The sequence below is a fragment of the Eschscholzia californica genome, unplaced genomic scaffold, assembly GCF_041429995.1.
Source record: "Eschscholzia californica isolate CP2 unplaced genomic scaffold, dmEscCali1.0.p SCAF_3, whole genome shotgun sequence".
In the NCBI taxonomy this organism is placed as follows: Eukaryota; Viridiplantae; Streptophyta; class Magnoliopsida; order Ranunculales; family Papaveraceae; genus Eschscholzia; species Eschscholzia californica.
The window spans coordinates 57,515,616-57,534,823 of record NW_028238420.1 but is presented as its reverse complement, the minus strand read 5'-3'; the positions used below and the strand labels follow the sequence as shown (position 1 = coordinate 57,534,823).

General features: G+C 36.0%; 5 protein-coding genes across 5 annotated transcripts; 3 read left to right on the top strand and 2 right to left on the bottom strand.

The window, feature by feature from the left end:
* Positions 1-1,598, bottom strand: LOC147552342 (uncharacterized). The gene is made up of 2 exons (XM_086665186.1): positions 1,265-1,598; positions 1-900 (listed from the first exon to the last, which is right to left on the bottom strand). The coding sequence occupies exons 1-2, from the start codon at positions 1,277-1,279 to the stop codon at positions 469-471; spliced, it is 447 nt and encodes a 148-aa protein (XP_086521312.1). The 5' UTR covers positions 1,280-1,598; the 3' UTR covers positions 1-468.
* Positions 1,599-7,564: 5,966 nt separating this feature from the next.
* LOC147552341 (uncharacterized) lies at positions 7,565-10,860 on the bottom strand. Its single transcript, XM_086668905.1, has 8 exons — positions 9,376-10,860; positions 9,180-9,273; positions 8,601-8,720; positions 8,453-8,501; positions 8,261-8,360; positions 8,081-8,142; positions 7,930-7,988; positions 7,565-7,844 (listed from the first exon to the last, which is right to left on the bottom strand). The coding sequence occupies exons 1-8, from the start codon at positions 9,525-9,527 to the stop codon at positions 7,737-7,739; spliced, it is 744 nt and encodes a 247-aa protein (XP_086525031.1). The 5' UTR covers positions 9,528-10,860; the 3' UTR covers positions 7,565-7,736.
* A 45-nt stretch (positions 10,861-10,905) lies between these two features.
* On the top strand, positions 10,906-12,127 carry LOC147552340 (uncharacterized). The gene is made up of 5 exons (XM_086668904.1): positions 10,906-11,292; positions 11,392-11,503; positions 11,598-11,679; positions 11,758-11,809; positions 11,897-12,127. The coding sequence occupies exons 1-5, from the start codon at positions 10,906-10,908 to the stop codon at positions 12,062-12,064; spliced, it is 801 nt and encodes a 266-aa protein (XP_086525030.1). The 3' UTR covers positions 12,065-12,127.
* Positions 12,128-12,798: 671 nt separating this feature from the next.
* Positions 12,799-14,889, top strand: LOC147552339 (sulfate adenylyltransferase subunit). The gene is made up of 3 exons (XM_086668899.1): positions 12,799-13,092; positions 14,156-14,368; positions 14,489-14,889. Exons 1-3 carry the CDS (start codon positions 12,910-12,912, stop codon positions 14,711-14,713), a joined length of 621 nt encoding a protein of 206 aa, XP_086525025.1. The 5' UTR covers positions 12,799-12,909; the 3' UTR covers positions 14,714-14,889.
* A 183-nt stretch (positions 14,890-15,072) lies between these two features.
* On the top strand, positions 15,073-18,194 carry LOC147552338 (rho GDP-dissociation inhibitor 1-like). Its single transcript, XM_086668898.1, has 5 exons — positions 15,073-16,503; positions 16,593-16,659; positions 17,235-17,453; positions 17,681-17,805; positions 17,902-18,194. The coding sequence occupies exons 1-5, from the start codon at positions 16,234-16,236 to the stop codon at positions 17,977-17,979; spliced, it is 759 nt and encodes a 252-aa protein (XP_086525024.1). The 5' UTR covers positions 15,073-16,233; the 3' UTR covers positions 17,980-18,194.
* Positions 18,195-19,208: the final 1,014 nt, after the last annotated feature.

The window sequence follows — 19,208 nt, the reverse complement described above, 5'->3', positions numbered from 1 at the left end:
TTCTACAAAAGGACAAGGACAAACTTTTATTTATTTATTATTCATTTATTAATACAACTTCAGTATGGAAATTAAACACAAAGAGACATGATATCTTATATTCATTCATAGATCTCAACCTTATAAAATATGGATATAGGTACCAATTTTATTTGACATCCTCATGTGACACAACTATACTCACACATACTCACTGTCTCACCATACTTCCAACTAAGCATGACAAATGTCTTCTACCCCACCACTGTATTCATGACATGTCACAGGTGGGTGGTGGGTTAACTCATTTCATAAATAAACAAGGTTATCACTACCTTAAAAGCCTCATTAAACTCACAAACTAATTAACTAACACACTCCATTACACTAACCAAACCACTAATCAACTTCCATCACTAATACTTGTAGTAGTAGTATCCATAATCCATGCATGCATCACTCTCATCTCACACTGATCCATAATATGGTTTACTCTCCAGTCTTCTCAACTGATGGAGTCTCAATATCCTTCTCTTCTGTTTTCTCCTCATCAGGAGTTACTGTCGGTTCTGCCGCTTCGACAGTTTCGGGTTCTTCTTGTGTTTTCTCTAGGGTTACTTCTTTGGTTTCTTCTGCTTCTTCTTTTAGTTCTGTTTTCTCTTCTTTAGTTTCTTCTTCTTGTTTCTCCACCTCCTTACTCTCAACTACTGGTTCAGTAGGGAGTACATCAACTTCTTTAGGAGCTTCTGTTTCAACTTGGGTGGCTGGTTGTTCTTCTTCTTTGGGTTCTTCTACAACTTCTTCAGCCGTAACAGGTGGCGCCTCTACTTCTGGTGTGGTAATTTCTTCTTGGGTTTTGTTTAATTCTTGATCAACTGATGATTCCTTCTCTGCAGGTAATGCTGTAGTTGCTGATGCTATCTACAATATAAAAAGATCAAGATATCAAAATAAGTTTAGAAGCAACAAAAAAGGGAATTCATTAATGGGTCATGTGACTTATGAACAATTTTTGGTTTAAAACCGAAAAAGGTACCCAAGTAAAACTTGAAATATATATGTATTCATATGAATGTAATTATGTGTGCGTGCGTGTGTGTGTGTGTGTATGGGTGTGTGCGTGTATATACGCGCATACAGACATGGTGGCGCATTCGTACAAATAACTCTCTCACATGAGATGGTTTCCACAGGGTTGAACTCGAACCACCCCATACATATGGTCTCTTATGTGAGATGGTTCATGGTTGTATATATACACACAACAACACATAAATATACATACCTCAACAGTGGCCATTGGGGGATATTGATAAAAGAAATTAGAAGGGAAAGATTAGCTAACTTAATGGGATGATATTGGAGAACAAGGAATAAGGAGAAATCAGAGGTAAATGTGGTAGTGATGAAGAGTATTGGTTAATGGGGAGAGGTATTTATAGCCACCAATAGTGAGATCTAGATAGAGAGAAGAAAGAGAGGAGTGGTGGTACATGAGGAATCTTTTAGAAATCTCATATATTTGACAACTTAAAAGGAGCTTAGATAGCCTAGCTAGGTAACATGTCATGTACAAGAATTAAAATCCTTTCTTTTTCTTTTTGATTATAGAAAGACTTGTTGATGAGGCTATCTTACTCTATTATTACAAGTTTGCAAGCTTTTAGAAAGGAAATAGACAAAATAGTGGGGGCCATTTTAACATTTGCTATCATATCCCTTTCTCTTCACTAATAGTAGTTCTTCATTTTCTAGCCCATGACTCATCTCTTTGTTTGCATTGTTTTTGTTGGCTCTGATTTGGTTTTTTTTCTTTAAGTGAAACCCCACCTCTGATGCACTACTCCTTTTGAGTACCTTCTTTTTCTTTTTTTTTTGAAGTTTTTAATATTTTTTTTCCAATAATGCATTATTTTTACAAAAATTATATCATATATATGTATATGCGAACAATTTTTACATGAGAGAGGTATAAAGGTTTGGATCGTTCTATTCCTAATTATTTTTACTTGAATTAAATCAATTTTTTTGTACTTAATGTTCGTAACTGTGTCGTCGGTTCATTCTCATAAAAAAAATCATGTCACTTAAGAAAATCGAACAAAATGCTAAAAATATTATTTTAACCAATTTATTCAATGAGACGAAGATGTACTACCATTACTAATAAGAAATTACATGTTATACCAGACTTTAGTATTTTCTTTTTATGGATGATAAATAAACTTGAAAATACAAGTTTATCTTTTTTTTACTTCCATCTATATATACAATTGGTTTTCTCATCAATGTATTTCCTAAAAAATTAATTATAAATGGACGGATTTTTCTTCTTTTATCTCAAATGCTTGGAATTATTGTCCTTTTTGTAAACATTTTCTATTTAATTATGAGACGTGGAAATAGACCTAACTCCAACCTTGGGCGGTGCCGGTGGAGAAAGAATGGAGTCCACCTCACTCACTCGCATCAACATCAAATCTTCTTAACATAAAATAAGGACGTGGATTTCTCCAAAGAAAGTGTTTAATAACTCTCAAGAATCTATACACATATTACAAATATTAATAGAGATTAAAAGAATCTCTAATCCAAAACTCAAAATAACCTCTGTCAGAGCATCTCCAATGCAACACTCAATCTTAGAAACTCTGAGTGTCACCTAAGATTTTTAAAGTTTTTTCTTAAAACTCCTCTCCAATGCAACACTCTATTTGGATCTATAAGATGACGTGTCGAGGGTGGAATAAAGATATCTCAAGAGGACACTCTATTTCTAGAGTGTCCTCTTGAGATATCTCTAATTTTCCAACTCATCAATATTTGATTTTCAACCAATAAAAATCGAGTCTTCTATATTTTCTACAAACTAATTATTTATTGACGAAAATAACTATGTCACATAAGTAAATAAGATAAGTTTAGAGTTTTGCATTGGAGACAAAAAAAAGTTGAGGATCTCTATTAAGGCTACCTAGGAGTGAGAATCTCAATTGGAACTAGACACATAAGATGAATAGAGATTTTTATGAGTTTTGCATTGGAGATGCTCTTATCTCCAATGCAAGACTCAAGAAAAACTCTAAAAATCTTATGTGTGAAGTGTGAAAAATGGATCTCTAAATGGTCTCCTTCCTATTTGACCATTTAGAGACACTCTATTGCAAAGCTTTCTCCAATGCAACACTCAAGAGAAACTTTAAGAACCTATATTTTGGCTTAAAACTTATAGATTTGCTTATGTGGCACTTAGAGAATCTCAAGAGGACACTCTAAATTTAGGGTGTCCTCTTAAATATCTCTAAAATAAATCTTGACACATCACTTTAGAGATTCATGTTGAGTTTTGTATTGAAGATGGACTTTAAAGAAAAAATAAAAAATTCTATGTGGCACTCTAAGATTTAGAGTTTGAGTGTTGCATTGGAGATGCTCTTAAGCAAGTCTCACTTGGGATTATCATTCAAATTAGACAAAATACAAATCTTCTCAATGTGTTTCTCCCGTATATATATTCTAAATGCTTTATTTACTTATATAATATAATTATGAAAAAAGTTAGTCAGTTTGAAAATTTATTTGTTTGTTTTTTTTTTAATACAAGGGAAACAATTTCCATTTATAAGTGATAAACTCACAATGTTACATGGATAATATTCGTATTTCTCTCATCTGAAAACTTCATTAGAGTTACATACTTTTAAATGCAAAGTGCCTCATGAAGAGAAAGAATTGGACTAGACATAGACACAATGATCTTAAAGATCGAGAAAAGAGATCCTAAAGATCTGACAAAAAGATCTTAAAGATCGAGAAAGGAGACCCTAAAGGTCTAACAAAAAGAAAATTACAACAATAATACAATAAATTGAAACTACTAAGAACTTTTTTTTTTGAATCCAAACTTCATATAAAGCCCAAAGGCGAATAAGATTACACCATGAAGAATGAGAAAACCAAGAAAATACACTTAGTGAACCAAAACTAAGATGCCTCGGTTGGATTGTGTTGAAGTGCTTGTTGAGCCCTCGCATGGGCCTCCTCATTTGCTGCTCTGGGGCAATATTGGAGTTCCTTTAAATTGGGTGCATTTAGAAGGGTTTTTGCTCGATGAATATAGGGCCTGATCCTCCAAGGGCCTTCATCCTGGCCGTCCAAAACCGCGTCAATCAAAACCCTACAGTCCCCTTCGATTATAAATAGCTCCTCTCTTCTTTGTGAACCCAGTTCCAACGTCTCCACCAGAGCCGTAGCTTCACTTTCAATGGTCGATTGACAATCGATTACTGTTGCTGAGGCAAAAATCGTCAACCCTTGAGAGTCTCTGATCACCACTCCGATCGCTGATCCTAGGGGTGGGAAAAAGATCCGGAAGACCGCTATCCGACCCGTTCGACCGGGATAAAAAGTGTCCATGGACACCCGATGGTCATAACGGTCAGTGTCCGACCGGCCCGAAAGAATTGGCGGACGGTCACGGTCAAAATTCTATGTCGAAGGACCGACCGCTGACCGACCGGTACGAGTGACCGAATAGGTTGACCGACTAAACTGTCCTCATTTTTAGAAGTTGAACGTTGAATTTTATAGACATGTGAATATATGATGACCGTTGGCTATAGTCATATAGTCCTCTGGAAGACCAAACATTAGTGCATGGCTTAATTATATCTTGTCAAATGATGATCAACTGTGTTCTTTCTTTTTTATATTTATTTTTGATTTCTTGGGCTAAACATCTTCATTTGTAAGTAATTTTGTTTGTGGTAATAAAAATAAAGTTCTGAATTAAGTAAATTTGTTGGAAAGTCCGGACCGAGACCGTCCGGTGTCCGACTGGACCGGTAAAATAAACGGTCTTGGACGGTCAATGGACAAAGAATTCTTGAGAGTGACCGTCCGAGTCCGTCCGAGTAAATAGGTGGTCGCCAACAGTTTATGTTCGAGTCGACCAGTTCGATGAAGTTAGAGTCCGATACCGACCGGTCCGGACCGATTCCCACCCCTAGCCTGATCCTCTTTCTGAGAAGGCTCCATCAAAGTTAATTTTCTGGTATCCTGTTGGAGAGGGAAGCCATTCGTTAACTGGGCTATGTTGATGTTCATCTGGAGGTGTATTTGCGAGCCCTTTTGCTTGAAGTTTTGCCTGATGAATCCGTCTTTCTTTTCTTTTCATCTTCATTTAAAACCAAATCGAAACTTTTGTATTCATTCCATCTTTCTTTCCTTTCTTTAAGACATATATCTGCGATTTGATGAATTGAAGAAGTCTATCAGGAAGGAAGATCCATCGTCATACTATTTACTTCTTTTCCTCTGGAAATAGATGAAGAAAAACAAAAGAAAAACCTTATTAACACTAAAAAAGAGGATTTCTCCTTCAAAAGTGAAGGAGATTCCGGCCCTTCCTCCGGAATACGATGATACCCTGTGAAATCTCTAAAAATCAATGGCTTATTCCTTGGATCTCACTTGAAGAAAACGGTTATGAGAGAGAGAAAAGAGGGAAAGTTTGAAAATTTATTAAGAGATGGTTTCTATTGATTTAATATTAACCACTGAGGCAATTAGAGACATCTCCAGAGGATGCTCGAAATGGAGTATCGTCTTGAGATACAGTGGCTGATCCAAGATTTAGACCCAATGGGGCAAAATTATATACCCAAACTACAAAAAATTTCTACAATGTTACAGTCGATTTTGATGTTGAAGACGAAGAACATTATTTTTAAAGTTTTCGGTGTAAATGCAAAGTTACTAGGAAGTAATCACTCACTTAAGAAGAAAAGAAAACAAAAACCATTAAGAAGATATTCTATCTAAGATCGTCGGTCCATTGCCCAAAGGTTGGCGTGTAGTTTTCATCACGAAAATAAGAAAAGAATTTGAGGAAAATATAATTTTGAAGGAAATGGTGGAATTTAGAATTTGGTGGAGTTAGGGGGTGTGCCTGCTCCCCTTCGCTCCCTCTTGAGTTTTTTTTTTCTTTGAGTTAAACCAGAACTTCATTCATACGAAGGAATACAATCCAACACATTAAATAGTTTTGAGTGTTGAGTGTTTTGACTCTTTTGAGTACAACATGGATTTACTAAAGTAAGTAACAAACATGAAACTTACGTAAGTAAAGACAACATGAAGGGAAAGGAGTACAATAGTGCAAAAATAAAATAAGAAGACTCCAAAGGTCACAAATTAAGGATCCTAAAGATCACGAAAGAGACCCTAAAGGTCGTGACATTACTATACGTCTAACACAAGATGTTCAAATTAAAATTTGAATTAGAGAGAAGTTTTTTACCACTTGGACACACAGGCTCATCGACGTCGGGTACGACCATAGTGTCGAGTCATACATCAATTGGTCTCACAGTCCATTTCCACCCATTAATAATTAAAATTGTGATAATGTACATCAAGAAAGTTTCACCTCTTTTTTGTTTGAGGAAAAAATATTCACCTTTCCTTTCACTTTCTTTTGAGCTTCTTTCTTCCATTATTGGTTATGTATATTTTACATTAAAAGTGGAGTAGTAGTTAATATACATACTGCTACAACATTTTTATTTGCAATAAAGAGAGTAGAATTACTTACCCCACTAGGGATAGACTCAACTCTTTATATGCTGTTCCATAAACTTTCTACAATTGACCTTAACTAGGATCTGTGCTTAGAGAAGAGAATCTTGATATTCTATTATTTGTGCCATTGTATTAAATTGGTTTAGAAATAGGTTTAATGAGAGTTCTAGTCGAAAACAAACTACCGTTGTTATGACGTTATTATCATTGTTTGGCTTTATTTTTCTAGGTTTTTTAGCTATGGAAATTCGGTAATTTGGATTAGTAGATTTAAATTACCAGGTAATGGCCTGAACTTGCAGTCCAGCTTTTAGCCTTGGGTGTTTGTGTCATGTGATCAGATGAGGACCCTAGGCTAGCTTTCTCAAGTGAGATGCTCCAGGACGTAAAGTAAAAAGGGTTAGGCAAAAGTAACTTCAAGTGCTGCCTGTTAGGTGGTGGAGGCCGGACAAGACTCAAAAAGGATTAGCCGATTAGGGCAAATAGGACTTCCCATAATTGAGAGGAGTGTGGGCAACACTTAACCCAAAGAGGAGTTCTCATGGGGTGGTGGGGGGTGACCGCGTGAGCAAGACTCGCACCCGAGCAAGGATCTCCCCAGCAAGGACCGAAGACATGTTATTAGGGCTATTAGAATTACTTGCATAAAGTGGAGCACGGGCAAGAGTAGACCAAGACCCCGATTTGGTTCACTAGGACTTCCCATCGGGTAGTAAGTCGAACCGGAGGAAGGACCCTCGTTAGGGACTTTTCCTGGGGTGGTTAGTGGTAGAGACCAAGTAAAGACCCCTGATTAGGGTTATTAGAACTATTAGTTGAGTCCTTGGCAACACCACAATTAGGCCATTAGGGATTTAGGATTACTCGTGGGCCAGTGGACAGTGGGCCGGAAGGAGGAAAGATCCACATTTAAGGCCCACACTTAAGAACCAAGAAGTACTGAGAGTTGTCATGTTCAGTGGCATCTAATTTGTGGTTGAGTGGGGGAAGTAAAGCTCAGAAGTGAGATTCAAACAGACAATCTACCATTTCCTTAAGTAGTCAAACCTTACCAATTCTCATCTGTTCCAAGAAAAAATTCTTATAATCTCAACACATTCACCTAAAGTTGAATTCAATTGAAAAAGAAAATAAATACGGAAAAAATTGAATCCAGGGTTTATACTGAAGTTTCTCTACTGACGAATAATTTTTCTCAATACTTCTCCAGCTCGCTTCTCGAACTTAGGCAGGACCCATTCATGCTGGAGTATATCAAGACCGTCTTTCTCTGCACTTAAATTCTGGTAACAAATTTAACGAACGATGTCAGGTTATAGAAGCAAACAAAAACAGTACTTGTTAACAATACACGTGAATGATATATACCTTCGTAGGATCAACTCCAAAACCACCCATTTGCATCATTTTCTGTGTGTCGTCCGTGGCTGCATCATCAATGGGAAATCAGTTTCGAATAGCACAAATCTTAGGGTGTCAATGAGACGAGGATATTAACGTAGAGAACATATATACTAACCATTTTCTTCTCCAAGAATGAGACTGAAAAGACCCCTCAATCCAAACAAGTTCAGGAAATACCTGGTGACAAAATAGTGGGTATTCATCAGAAGTGCATTTTACAACTTAAGAAAGAATAAAATTAATGGCAGAAGTGCTTGAGGATTAAGAGGAAGAAAATGAGGATAATAGAAAGTACCATGAACGACTACTGACGTAGCTAACATCAACAGTACTCAGGTCAATTCCATTTTGTAACATTGATCGAAATCTCTGAGTCAATGGGAAGGGTATCTTGGCTGAAAGAAAGACGAAAACCAGCAAAGAAGATTAAAGATACACATTCAAAAGACTAAAGTTATATATTGCACAGGAAGGTCGAACGTGATACCTGCTACAAAACCAGAGAAGAAGAAGTTGACCCATGCAAAAGTGAGAGTCTGAAAATAAAAGCGTTAAGAAAGGTCAAGATGGTGACGAATTGCACTAGAGAAATCAACTCGGATACTAGTGCCAAAACATAATTTCGAACTCAATACCTGAGGAATGATCATAGAAAGGTTTTTCTTCATCATATCCATCGCCATGTTTGGGTCAGATAACATCTGTGCCTGTGGGTTTTGAGCTTGTCCCTTTGGAACATGAAGCAACCCATTTTCCTATTGCAAAATAGCAAACAATGTTTATAAACGAACTCCGAAACTCGCACTATCATAGTCCATAAATTTCTCTAGTAGAGTAGACTAGACATTAGACGGTTTATATCAAAATCCATGTATTAGGTATGTTATTAATCTAATTTGAGTTAAAAATCGCAGAGAAACTCTTAATCTACCCAGTTTTCAGCATTCCATTACTAAGCAACTGATCAAATCAAATAACCTAAACATGAACTTACCCGTTTAGGTTATAAACAATATAATTTACAAATCTTACCAATAAATTTAGATCAAATAACCTAACTCTTCATCCAAAGGAACTACTTTATATCAGAAACAGATCAATATAGTAAATCTTGCAACAGATAAGAACATAATAGTTCCTAAAAAAGTATCTTTTCAGCTCAAGAATTAGATTTGTAAACTGAATATAAGAAATCCCCCCAAAAAAGAACGAACCTCATTACTGAAATATGTTCTTCGAGCGCGAAAGGACTTCAAAGGTATAAAATTAGCAGCAGCTCGTAAATTCCTAGCCCTAATAATTACCTGTCTAAAAACAGAAACAAACCCTAGAATCAAAATTGGAACTTTTGATGAGAGAATCGAAAAAAAAAAAAAATACTAATTTTAGGTATTTGATTAGAACACAAACCCTTCTTTGACCATCTTTGCATCAGGTAATTGAGAAGATCGCATGAGTTTAGAGACAAAGTAACGAAGGATTCCAATCAGAACCATGACGACTGAGAGAGGGATTAGAACCCAATCTCTGATTGCTGTATCTAAAACCAGATCTTCCGCCATGATAGTTTCTCTCTCAAAAAACCCAAGTCTCTCTGTTGATCTATCTCGCTTTCTGAGATTCAAAGGCTCCCCAGATTTCTTTCCCCCACAAGTACCTTAAACAGAGTAGGAATACCTCCATTTTGGCCATCTAGAGATGACCAACTAACCAAAATGGCCCCTAAAGATGACCAACTAATTAAAGTGGCCCCTCTTGATTTTTCCGTTAGTCAACTTTAACTAATGCTCTCTTTTCATTTTCTACCCATCTCTTCAAGACTCTTTCCCTCTCTATCCTTTGTCACTTTCTTCGTGTCGGTCGTCGGAGGTCGACCAGTCACTGGCGACGAACATTTTTTCCTTATTCTTCTCTTTCTTCCCCCCCTCTCTTTCTCTATTGAGTTATTTTCTCCACAATAGAGAGAGAAAGAATACCTTCAAGCTAGAGTTTTATGGAAACCCTAGTTCGAATGGGCATTATTGGAACCCTCAATCGAGCGTTCCACTTGATGATTGGATCCCTCTGTCGAGGATTCTAATTGATGTTTGGATCCCTCGATCGAGGGTTCTACTGTAACTATAGTAGCCTCAATCATGGGTTCTGCTATAGAACTCGATTGAGAATTACTTATTATATCTCTACTGTGTTTAGAGAGGACATTAAAGTGAGAGATGACTGTTGAGATAGATATATGTTGAGAAAAAAGGAGAGGAGAGAATAAGAGAGGAGAAAAACCGTGAGAGATGGAGAGAAAGACTAAAAGAATTGAGGAAGAGTTTTTTTTTAATGATGGTCAGAAGCCAGAGTGACCAGACGACCGACAAGAAGAAAGTGACAAAAGAAAGATAGGAAGGGAAAGTGTTTTGAAGTCAAATATTCGAATCCGAAGATTTTTGTTATGTAGTTGTCATATAATGTATTGAGAATTGATTTTAGCCAAAGGAATAATTGATTCTGAAAATTGAGCTCTTCTTATACTTTTTTTTTCTAGCTTTTATCCCAACAAAGCCAAGTATATATTTCTTTCTTTAAATATGGAGTCTTTGAATGCTTAAGTCTTAGTAACAGGTTCTAATTGGATTTTTTCATGAGAGCTATCTAATGCAGCTAAGCAACCAACCATGATTAAGTTTCACCTAAAAGTAGAATTGATGAATGGAGTAAAGTTATACTGTATTATTAATCATCTCATGGATCTCATGCTTAAATACTAATAGGGAAAAAGTAATTACTTTTAAAGATCCTTAGCTTGTTAGTGTTTGTTTTCTATATTCCACAAAAAATCTTATGCTTGTTTATACATTTCCTTGTTCTGCCCAAAACTCATTGCTCCTTGGCTCCTCCCTCTTTTCTTATAATTCAAAATCCACTTCCAATACTTAAAACCCACATTTCAAAATGGGATTTGTCTCAACTATTTCAACCCAACTTTATCCAAGAATAATGTTTCATAATGATATATATCATCCACCTCTAACTCTAAAGCCAATTCAAAATAATTTTAGAGCTTATGCTTCCTTTGATCCACACCCGCAACTTCCAACATTCAAGGAGTCTTTAATTCAAGGGAACTTCTTATCAAGGAAAGGGGAGTCTTTATTTCTTTCATTTGGCACGAAAAAAGGCGTCTATGGGGAAGATGATAACAGAGCAATGGAAACAGTTCTCAAACTGTATTCGGCGATTAAGGAAAGAAATGTTCGAGGATTATCGGATGTAATAGGAGAAGAATGCAGATGTGTTAGTAACTTATTTTCTGATTTTCATCCATTTTATGGAAAAAAGGTAAAAATCTATGTTTTACTTCAAGTGATTTAGTGTGTTAATAATACAAGTCAAAAACAAATTGAGGGTGGTAACTTTTTTGTTCTTCTTTTTTGGTAGGAAGTATTAGAGTTTTTACAATTTCTCCTAGAGTACATGGGGAAGCATTTAACATTTGTTGTCCAACCAACATTGCATGATGGAATGAACATTGGTGTTTCATGGAAATTAGGTTTTGATCTCTCTCTCCCTCCCTCTCACTCATTCTCTTTTGTTTTTGTATGTATTTATGGAAATAGCAAACTGTTATTGTTCTATCTTGGCAGTATGGGACAAGACTTATATACCTCTTGGGAAGGGATTTAGCTTCTATACTTGCCATGAATATCATGGCAAGGTACGAATACGGTGAGAAAATGTTCAAACCGATGTCAAAGCAATCCTTAAAATTTGGATATAACTAACGTCTTCTTATCAACTATTTAGGAACATGGAAATGTTTATACAACCTCTTCTTCATGTTCAACCACTTCAATTGGTACTCTCTCTCTCTCTCTCTCTCAAACACAAATTATGAATTCATAAAATTGTATTTTGAGTGGTGTTTTGATTTATTTTTTCTTAGAAGGTGCTAGGAGTGGTGATGCCAATCTTGCAGAAGGTTGGGTGGAACACTGAAGATATGCCTATCTTGAACAAAATTTGGTCACACATTAAGGAGAAAAGGCCAATGTATTTTATACTTGCTTTCACGATTATGATTGTCACATTATTCGTGATTGGACTCTCTTAAACAGCAGGCGGTTAACAAGAAATCTGAGACACAAATCAACGTCGAATTTTTTTTATGCAACTATACCCTTTTACATTTTTTTCGCTCAATGCTCATTAAAAACAGTTAAAAGGTTATGCAAACATTTCTACATCTCTAACACGAAAAATAACAAGATTGAGAGGCTTTTTACAAGTATCTAGTTTATTGTCCAATCTGACTAGTGACTATATGGCCCATTCACTTTGTATCTTTGCAAGCAATGTATATGGAAATTCTTCTATTTTTCAATGACAAAACATTCTAGAAAGAGAAAAGGACATCACAACGTATGAATGATAGAGTTCAAAAAGGAAATTGAAAGGAGGAATAAACTAGTGGATTGCTATTTGGTTACGCATTGCTATTTGGTTATGCAAAGAATAAATTGCAAATAAATTGATCGTTCTACCAAATTTTGAGCTTATGTTTTTAAAACTAAACAAAAAAGTTTGATGAGAAGGTATTACAAGTTTCTAATTTTAGATTAATCAAACCTCACGAGTAAGACTAAAACAATATTTGTCAATTCAACCTCATAGCCAGTTCTGACCGAAAATTGATTCTAGTAATATTTCAAATCTCATTTAGAAAAGAAAACACTACCATCATCTCAAGAGATGCAACACCCCAAACCATCACAACCGTTTATATACAGACTATCATTTGGTCTAGGGCGTCCACTTGTTGACCTACTTAACGTGGGTATACCTTCCGAAGTATTTGTGTTTTTAGATAGATAACCGCGGGAATTCAAGGGCGAAGCACCGAAGAACACCAATATCTTCCTTCTACAAAAAAAAAATCCTCAAGGAGAACGAACACCAATGGCGCAGGTTATTAACCTACGCCCACCACTTCCAGCCCTCAACCCTACCTCTTTATCACCGTCCCAGTTTCGATTTTCCACTTCCGTTCGTCAAAACCAAAACCCTAAATGGATGAATTTGACGCTGAAATTGAAATGCAGAGGCAAATATTCTTGCTTGTTCTCAGATAATCGCAGAGAGGTGGGTAATTTTTAGGTTTGATTTTGTATGAAATAGTTAGAATTTTGATTTCGTTATCTATAATTTACTCTTCACTGAAGATTTAGTTTTACTCCTTGAAGCTATTTTAAACGATAATGTTAGTTTTTCTGTTGATGGTTGATGTTTTTGTTGTCCAGATTGTGTTTTTTAGGGTTTTAGAGTAATGGGTAATTGTGTAAGTTTTGAAAGTCACTACCAGGTAGTGCAAGTATGTGGGAATTTCAAACTTTGTAGCTTTGAAATCTGAATGAACCCAATTGCAATGAAGTTTTGAAACCTAAATTCGTTCAATTGCTCTTCTTTGGTAGTAAATGCTTCAGCTTTGATATTCCAATATCTAATTGAAGATCTCAAAAAGCACAAGAGATGTGAATTTTCCTTGAAATATATGATCATGATAACCTTGAAATTTGGTTCAGTTGTATAAACTTCAGTTGGGTTGAGGAGACAAAGTTTTTCCTCAGTCAATTATGTACCCAAAACTAGGTAGATGGATGTGGCAATCCTCATATACATGGTACACGTTTAGAAGGAGTGAATCAATCAAATTAGTTGGAATTTAGGACGAGTGGATATACGATGCTCATTTCTGTGATGACACAAGTTCTTTAGTTCACCGACTTATTTTGATGAATAAATGTGCCCATCAGGATCATTTGCATAGCCTTAATATGTGTTGATTGGTAGTAGAATAAGTGGGCGTTCGCTTTAAAGATTTACTTCCTTTTGTGATTCTTGCAAATAATGCTTCACCATTTCGATGGGCATATGAGTATCTCATAGGTTGGATTTCTCTTAGTTGATCGCTGAAAGTGGTTTTTTCTTTCTATTTGGATTGACAGAGGTGGTACCACGAACCCTCAGTAGCCATTTGTATTTCCTACTTCATCTACGTGACTTGATCGAGAATTAGGAACATAAAAGCTACTCTGTTAATAAAAAATCGCCTCTAAATTTATATATCAATCTCCTTTTATCACATTTCCCGAGTTGTGCTTCATTCCTCTGAAAAAGGTATAAAATGCCATTTCTTTTTCTGCAGGACCGAGCTAGGAAAGCTTTAGAAAGTGCTCTTGGAGGAAAGAAAGACGAGTTTGATAAATGGAACAAAGAAATTCAGAAAAGGGAGGAAATGGGTGGAGGAGAGGGTGGTGGAGGTGGTGGTTGGTTTGGATGGTTTGGCGGGTCTGGTGATGATCATTTCTGGGAGGAATCAAAACAAGCTAGCCTTGCAATCTTGGGGATTCTTTTTGCAGTAAGTTCTATCACCTCCATGCCTAAATACGAGTTCTAAATCTTGATCCTGTCATATTTCTTTAATAAAATATGCTAGTTTTGTTGCATAAATGTATAAAATCTTCTTTTTGTTCGACAGTATCTTGTGATTGCCAAGGGTGAAGTATTGCTTGCTGTTATATTCAACCCATTGCTATTTGCTTTGAGGGGAACACGAAATGGATTAACATTTATAACATCGCGTATCTTGGGAAAGATTTATCCAGCAGGTTCTTTTAATAATCTTGATAATACACCAAAGGAAGAAATCCAAACACGATACTCTGCTAAAGAGAGTGCGATCAGGAAATGGGGAAGCGACTGAAGTCTTCTGGTTTGAGGTGTAGACAACACTTTCGTCTACTAAATTTTGATGTTTTGGCAATTACAATAGTTCGATAAATGAGAACATGTCAATTTTTGTGGTATCTGATATTGGGTTCAAACTTTGTAGAAACCATTGTTTTAAGAATTATAGAGAAAAGTCTTGCTTGAGGTTCATAGTGTGTAAGATTTTGTCAAAATTTCCTCTCATTCTTATAGACATGAATTTTCTAGGTATAAAAGCTTAAAGTCATTGCCTTCTGGTTTCTTCTATAGTTTTCTTGGTCAATTATGGATGCTAACAAGTACTTAGAAACAGGATTGATCATCATCAATATAACTTGAAATGGAATCAACAGTCCTATAATTATCAGTTCTTTGAATATGGGTGGAAAAAAATTCTTTCTATCTCTTTGACCTGCATTTTGTAGATTGGGTCCAGCTAACTTATAATATATGATGGGGAATCAGCAAACACCATCAATGGATCTGACCTTGTCTTGAAGTTTTTTTTTTTTTTTTTCCTTATCTTTCAGGGAACCTTTAAGCTTTTACCTCTCCAAACTCTTCCTTTGTAAAATCAGAAAGTTTAGTAGTGGATGGATGGTCAGTTTCAATTAAGAAGAAAGTATATCATTGGTGTCAGTCCGGCCTGGAGCGAGGCAGGCCACTGGCTGGCCTGCCCTGGCGTGAGTTACCTAATATCTGCACCGGGGTGACCTGGCTCACCGAATATCCGGGGCGGGCAGACTTTGCTTGGCCTTGGGCTCTGGGTAGCCCAGCCCAATTTACACCTTGATTTGATGATGGATTCTAATATTCCATTTTCTGATCAGTAGAAGTGGTCATGAGGTCAATGGCAACATGTGGTCCCCCAAATAGAATGGTTTGCCTCTGTTTTTCAGAACAGGAGATCGAGGGTCCTGTAATCTAGGTCTGCATGGAAGGCAGGAAAGCTCTCTCCCTATGCAGACTAAACCTCACGTTCTCTCTCTCTCCCTCTCTCTCTCTCTCTCTCTAAAATCCATATTTTGAAGATAACCAGCCACATGACCATTTCCTTTCAATTCTGTTGAAACTTCCCAATATTTTCTCTCTACTAACACTACACAAAGATATGGACATTAGTATTAACTTCTAAGAAAACCATTTTTTTTTTCTTTTACCATTTTGGTTTTGGAGCCCGAGCCTCTTGTTTTTATTACAATTTTCATCCTCTGTCTTCTTGAAAGGGTTACATTTGAGGGTTTTCTTGGTTTTGGGTTTTCTCTATTGTTGGGTTTTCTTGGATACAGAGGTTTTCTTTCTACTTTTTAGGATTCTTTGACTCAGATAAGAAGTCCCTCTCTCCCTCTCCCTCTTTCTCTCCTACTTTTTTTTCTCAAAAATTCATTTAAGATTCAAGTCTTCTTTGATATTCCTTCATGGGTTTATCTCACATTATGATTATTTCAGAACAGAGACCCTCTCTGTAATAGCATTAATCTTCATCTTTTGCTAAGTGGGTTTTGTGAGTAGTTGATGCCTGTGACAAGTGGGGTTCTTTCAAGTTCAATTAACAACATGGGTCTTGATGAGGACAATGTAAGCTCAGATAAAAATGGAGTTTCAAATGCAACAAATGCTGAGGGAGTGGATGGAGCCGAGGAAAAGTATATAAAACAAATGAGCGAACATTCGCTATATGCAACTGATCAAGAGGAGGAAGAAGAAGATGATGATGATTGTGAAGAAAGAAAAATTGAGTTGGGTCCTCAGTGCACTCTCAAAGAACAACTCGAAAAGGATAAGGTCTGTTTTTTTTCTCATTTATTTTCTTAACAGTTTTTCTAATGCCATTTATTTATTTCGGTTTTTTGGATTTATTTTTGGTGGTTAAGGAAGATGAGAGTCTGAGGAGATGGAAAGAACAGCTTCTTGGGAGTGTGGATTTAAACTCTGTTGGAGGTAACCATTCTCATTTACTACATTTTTCGGCTGAAAAATTATAAGTATTTAATCTAGTTACCCATATAACAAAATAAAATGTTACTAACAAATATTTTGATTCTCTCTTCTTTTGTTCTATTCTTGTAAAAAATTTGAGATTTACTATGTAGTCCTCATTTTGATTTCATTATATGGGTTTCTTGCAATTTCTTCATGTTTTTGCTAAACCTTCTCTTTAGAGAACTCAAGATCATGAATTGTTTTTAAACTTTTTATTACAAATTTATTGTACTACTAGATTCGATCATGGTGAATCCCAATTTGGTTGGAGAGTAACGAATCAATTCGGATCTAATGATATCCTAAGTGAGACGTAGAAGGTTGATTTCGCACGTCTATCAGACGTGCTTGACCTGTGTCATCGAGATTCGAGAGGAAAACCCAATAGGCCATCAGATCAAAGCCCACCGGGTTTCACCCACGGACTCATTCCAGTCCTAATAACATTTTTGTTCAATATTTGTGTTTGAACAAGTTAGATGGACTGAATTTGCTTTACTCTTGCTGGCATAACTTTGGTTTGTGTATTGTAGAAACTCTGGAACCTGATGTGAAGATTTTGAGCCTTTCTATTCACTCACCTGGTAGAAATGAGATTGTTCTTCCTATTACTGAGGTTGGAAACCCTAAAGGCTTATGGTTTACTTTGAAAGAAAATTCTCGTTACAGCTTGGAGTTCTCGTTTAAAGTCAGCAACAACATCGTCTCTGGTCTAAAATATACCAACACAGTTTGGAAAACTGGTGTTAAGGGTAAGCTCCTTTACTTCAAATGGCCACATAGATATAGATAGTTCAGAAGGAGATAGTGACGATATTCGGAGTATTTCCTATAATAAACACCATACGAGAAATATTTACGTTTTATGACGTTTGACCTAAAGTATATATTGCAAGCGAATTAGTCGTTTGTTTTCTTTATGCGAAACCAAATTTGATTTCTATCTCGTGAATGTAATTTTGTATGGCCTTTTGTTCAGTTGACAGCACAAAAGAGATGCTTGGAACTTTCAGTCCACAGGAAGAACCTTACAAGCATGAGATGCCTGAAGAAACCACCCCTTCTGGTATGTTTGCCAGAGGATCATATTCTGCAAGAACAAAGGTAAGGTTGACCTACATATATTATGGATTCTTAAGCAGATTCCACGTGGGTTTTATCGATATAGTAGATAATTTTTTTTTGTTCCACTTTCTGCAGTTTTTGGACGACGATGATAAGTGTTACTTGGAGATCAACTACACATTCGACATCCGTAAAGACTGGGTATCAACTTAAAGAGAGTCAAGATTTATTCCCTTGTCATGATGTTAGAGCTTCCGATACATTAATCTTAGCTAGTTTCCTATTTAATCATTGCATTTGTCTTTGTGGTTATCGAAATAGCAGTCATGAACAAATTTGTTTCACGAAAAACCACAATGTAGTAGAAGAAGAATGAAAACCTGTTATACCCATGTCAACTCTCTATCAAATCTATCTAGTTGTTACAATTTCTAGTCTTGGTTTAGTATTTTCCCACAAATTTTTTGGAAGAGAGAAAGAAAGAGATACTAATGGATCTAGTGTTTAGTTGTTCGAGAAACTAATGGAGATCCATTGAAGCTCCATCAAATTTAAATCGAGTTGTTTAGGATTTGTTTGGTTGAAAATTATGACATATAAATAGAGAATATCCATTGAATTTCTTTTGCTCTCTACTTTATACAATTTGCTTACAATTTCAAGGTGATTTTAGACTGCTATCAACAACTGAAGGAGAATTTCAAATATTTTAAGGTTTATGCTATGAGAAAGTTCTTGTTCTTTTATGGATTTCAGTTGCAAACCAGTTGTAAATTTCTGATTCCTATCTGTAAAACATTGCAATTTTTTTGTTTCAACAAAACATCAACTACAACCTTCTGTAGTCCATTTGCAAACGATTGCAAGTACTTTGCAAACCATTGCAATCCCCGCGTGAATTACTTAGTATGTAGCTAATGATTCAAGCTTTTTTTGAGGTTTCAAATCATGTGAAACTGAGAAAATAATATAGAATAGTTGCTGAAGTGAGAAATTTTAAACAAAATGTGGAGCCAAAAGGGGGAAGCTGATTCAAAAAAGACAGATCGAGAAAAAATGGTCAAGTCTCGTTTTAATTTTTACTATTGATTTCGATGGACAAGATATTAATTGCATAAAACGGTCAAGGGGCGTCACTAACCGGCCGTTGCTAGCTTAAGTTAACACCCTTAGAATTTTTTAATTCAAACGGTTGCAGACAAGCGTCACTAGTCAACTGGGTCGAAAGTTAGTGTGTGACCTAGACAAATAGGTGATTCCAACAGTACTAATGCTGATACTTTCTTTGATCCTTAGGATAAATATCTCTTTTCCAGACCTGTGTCTGACCTTTATCCAAACCTCCAACTCCATTTAGAGTGTAGGGCTTTCTTTACTAACGATCTTTATACGATAAATTCTAAATCACCAGTTTTCTTTCTAGATGATGCTGGTATTCAATC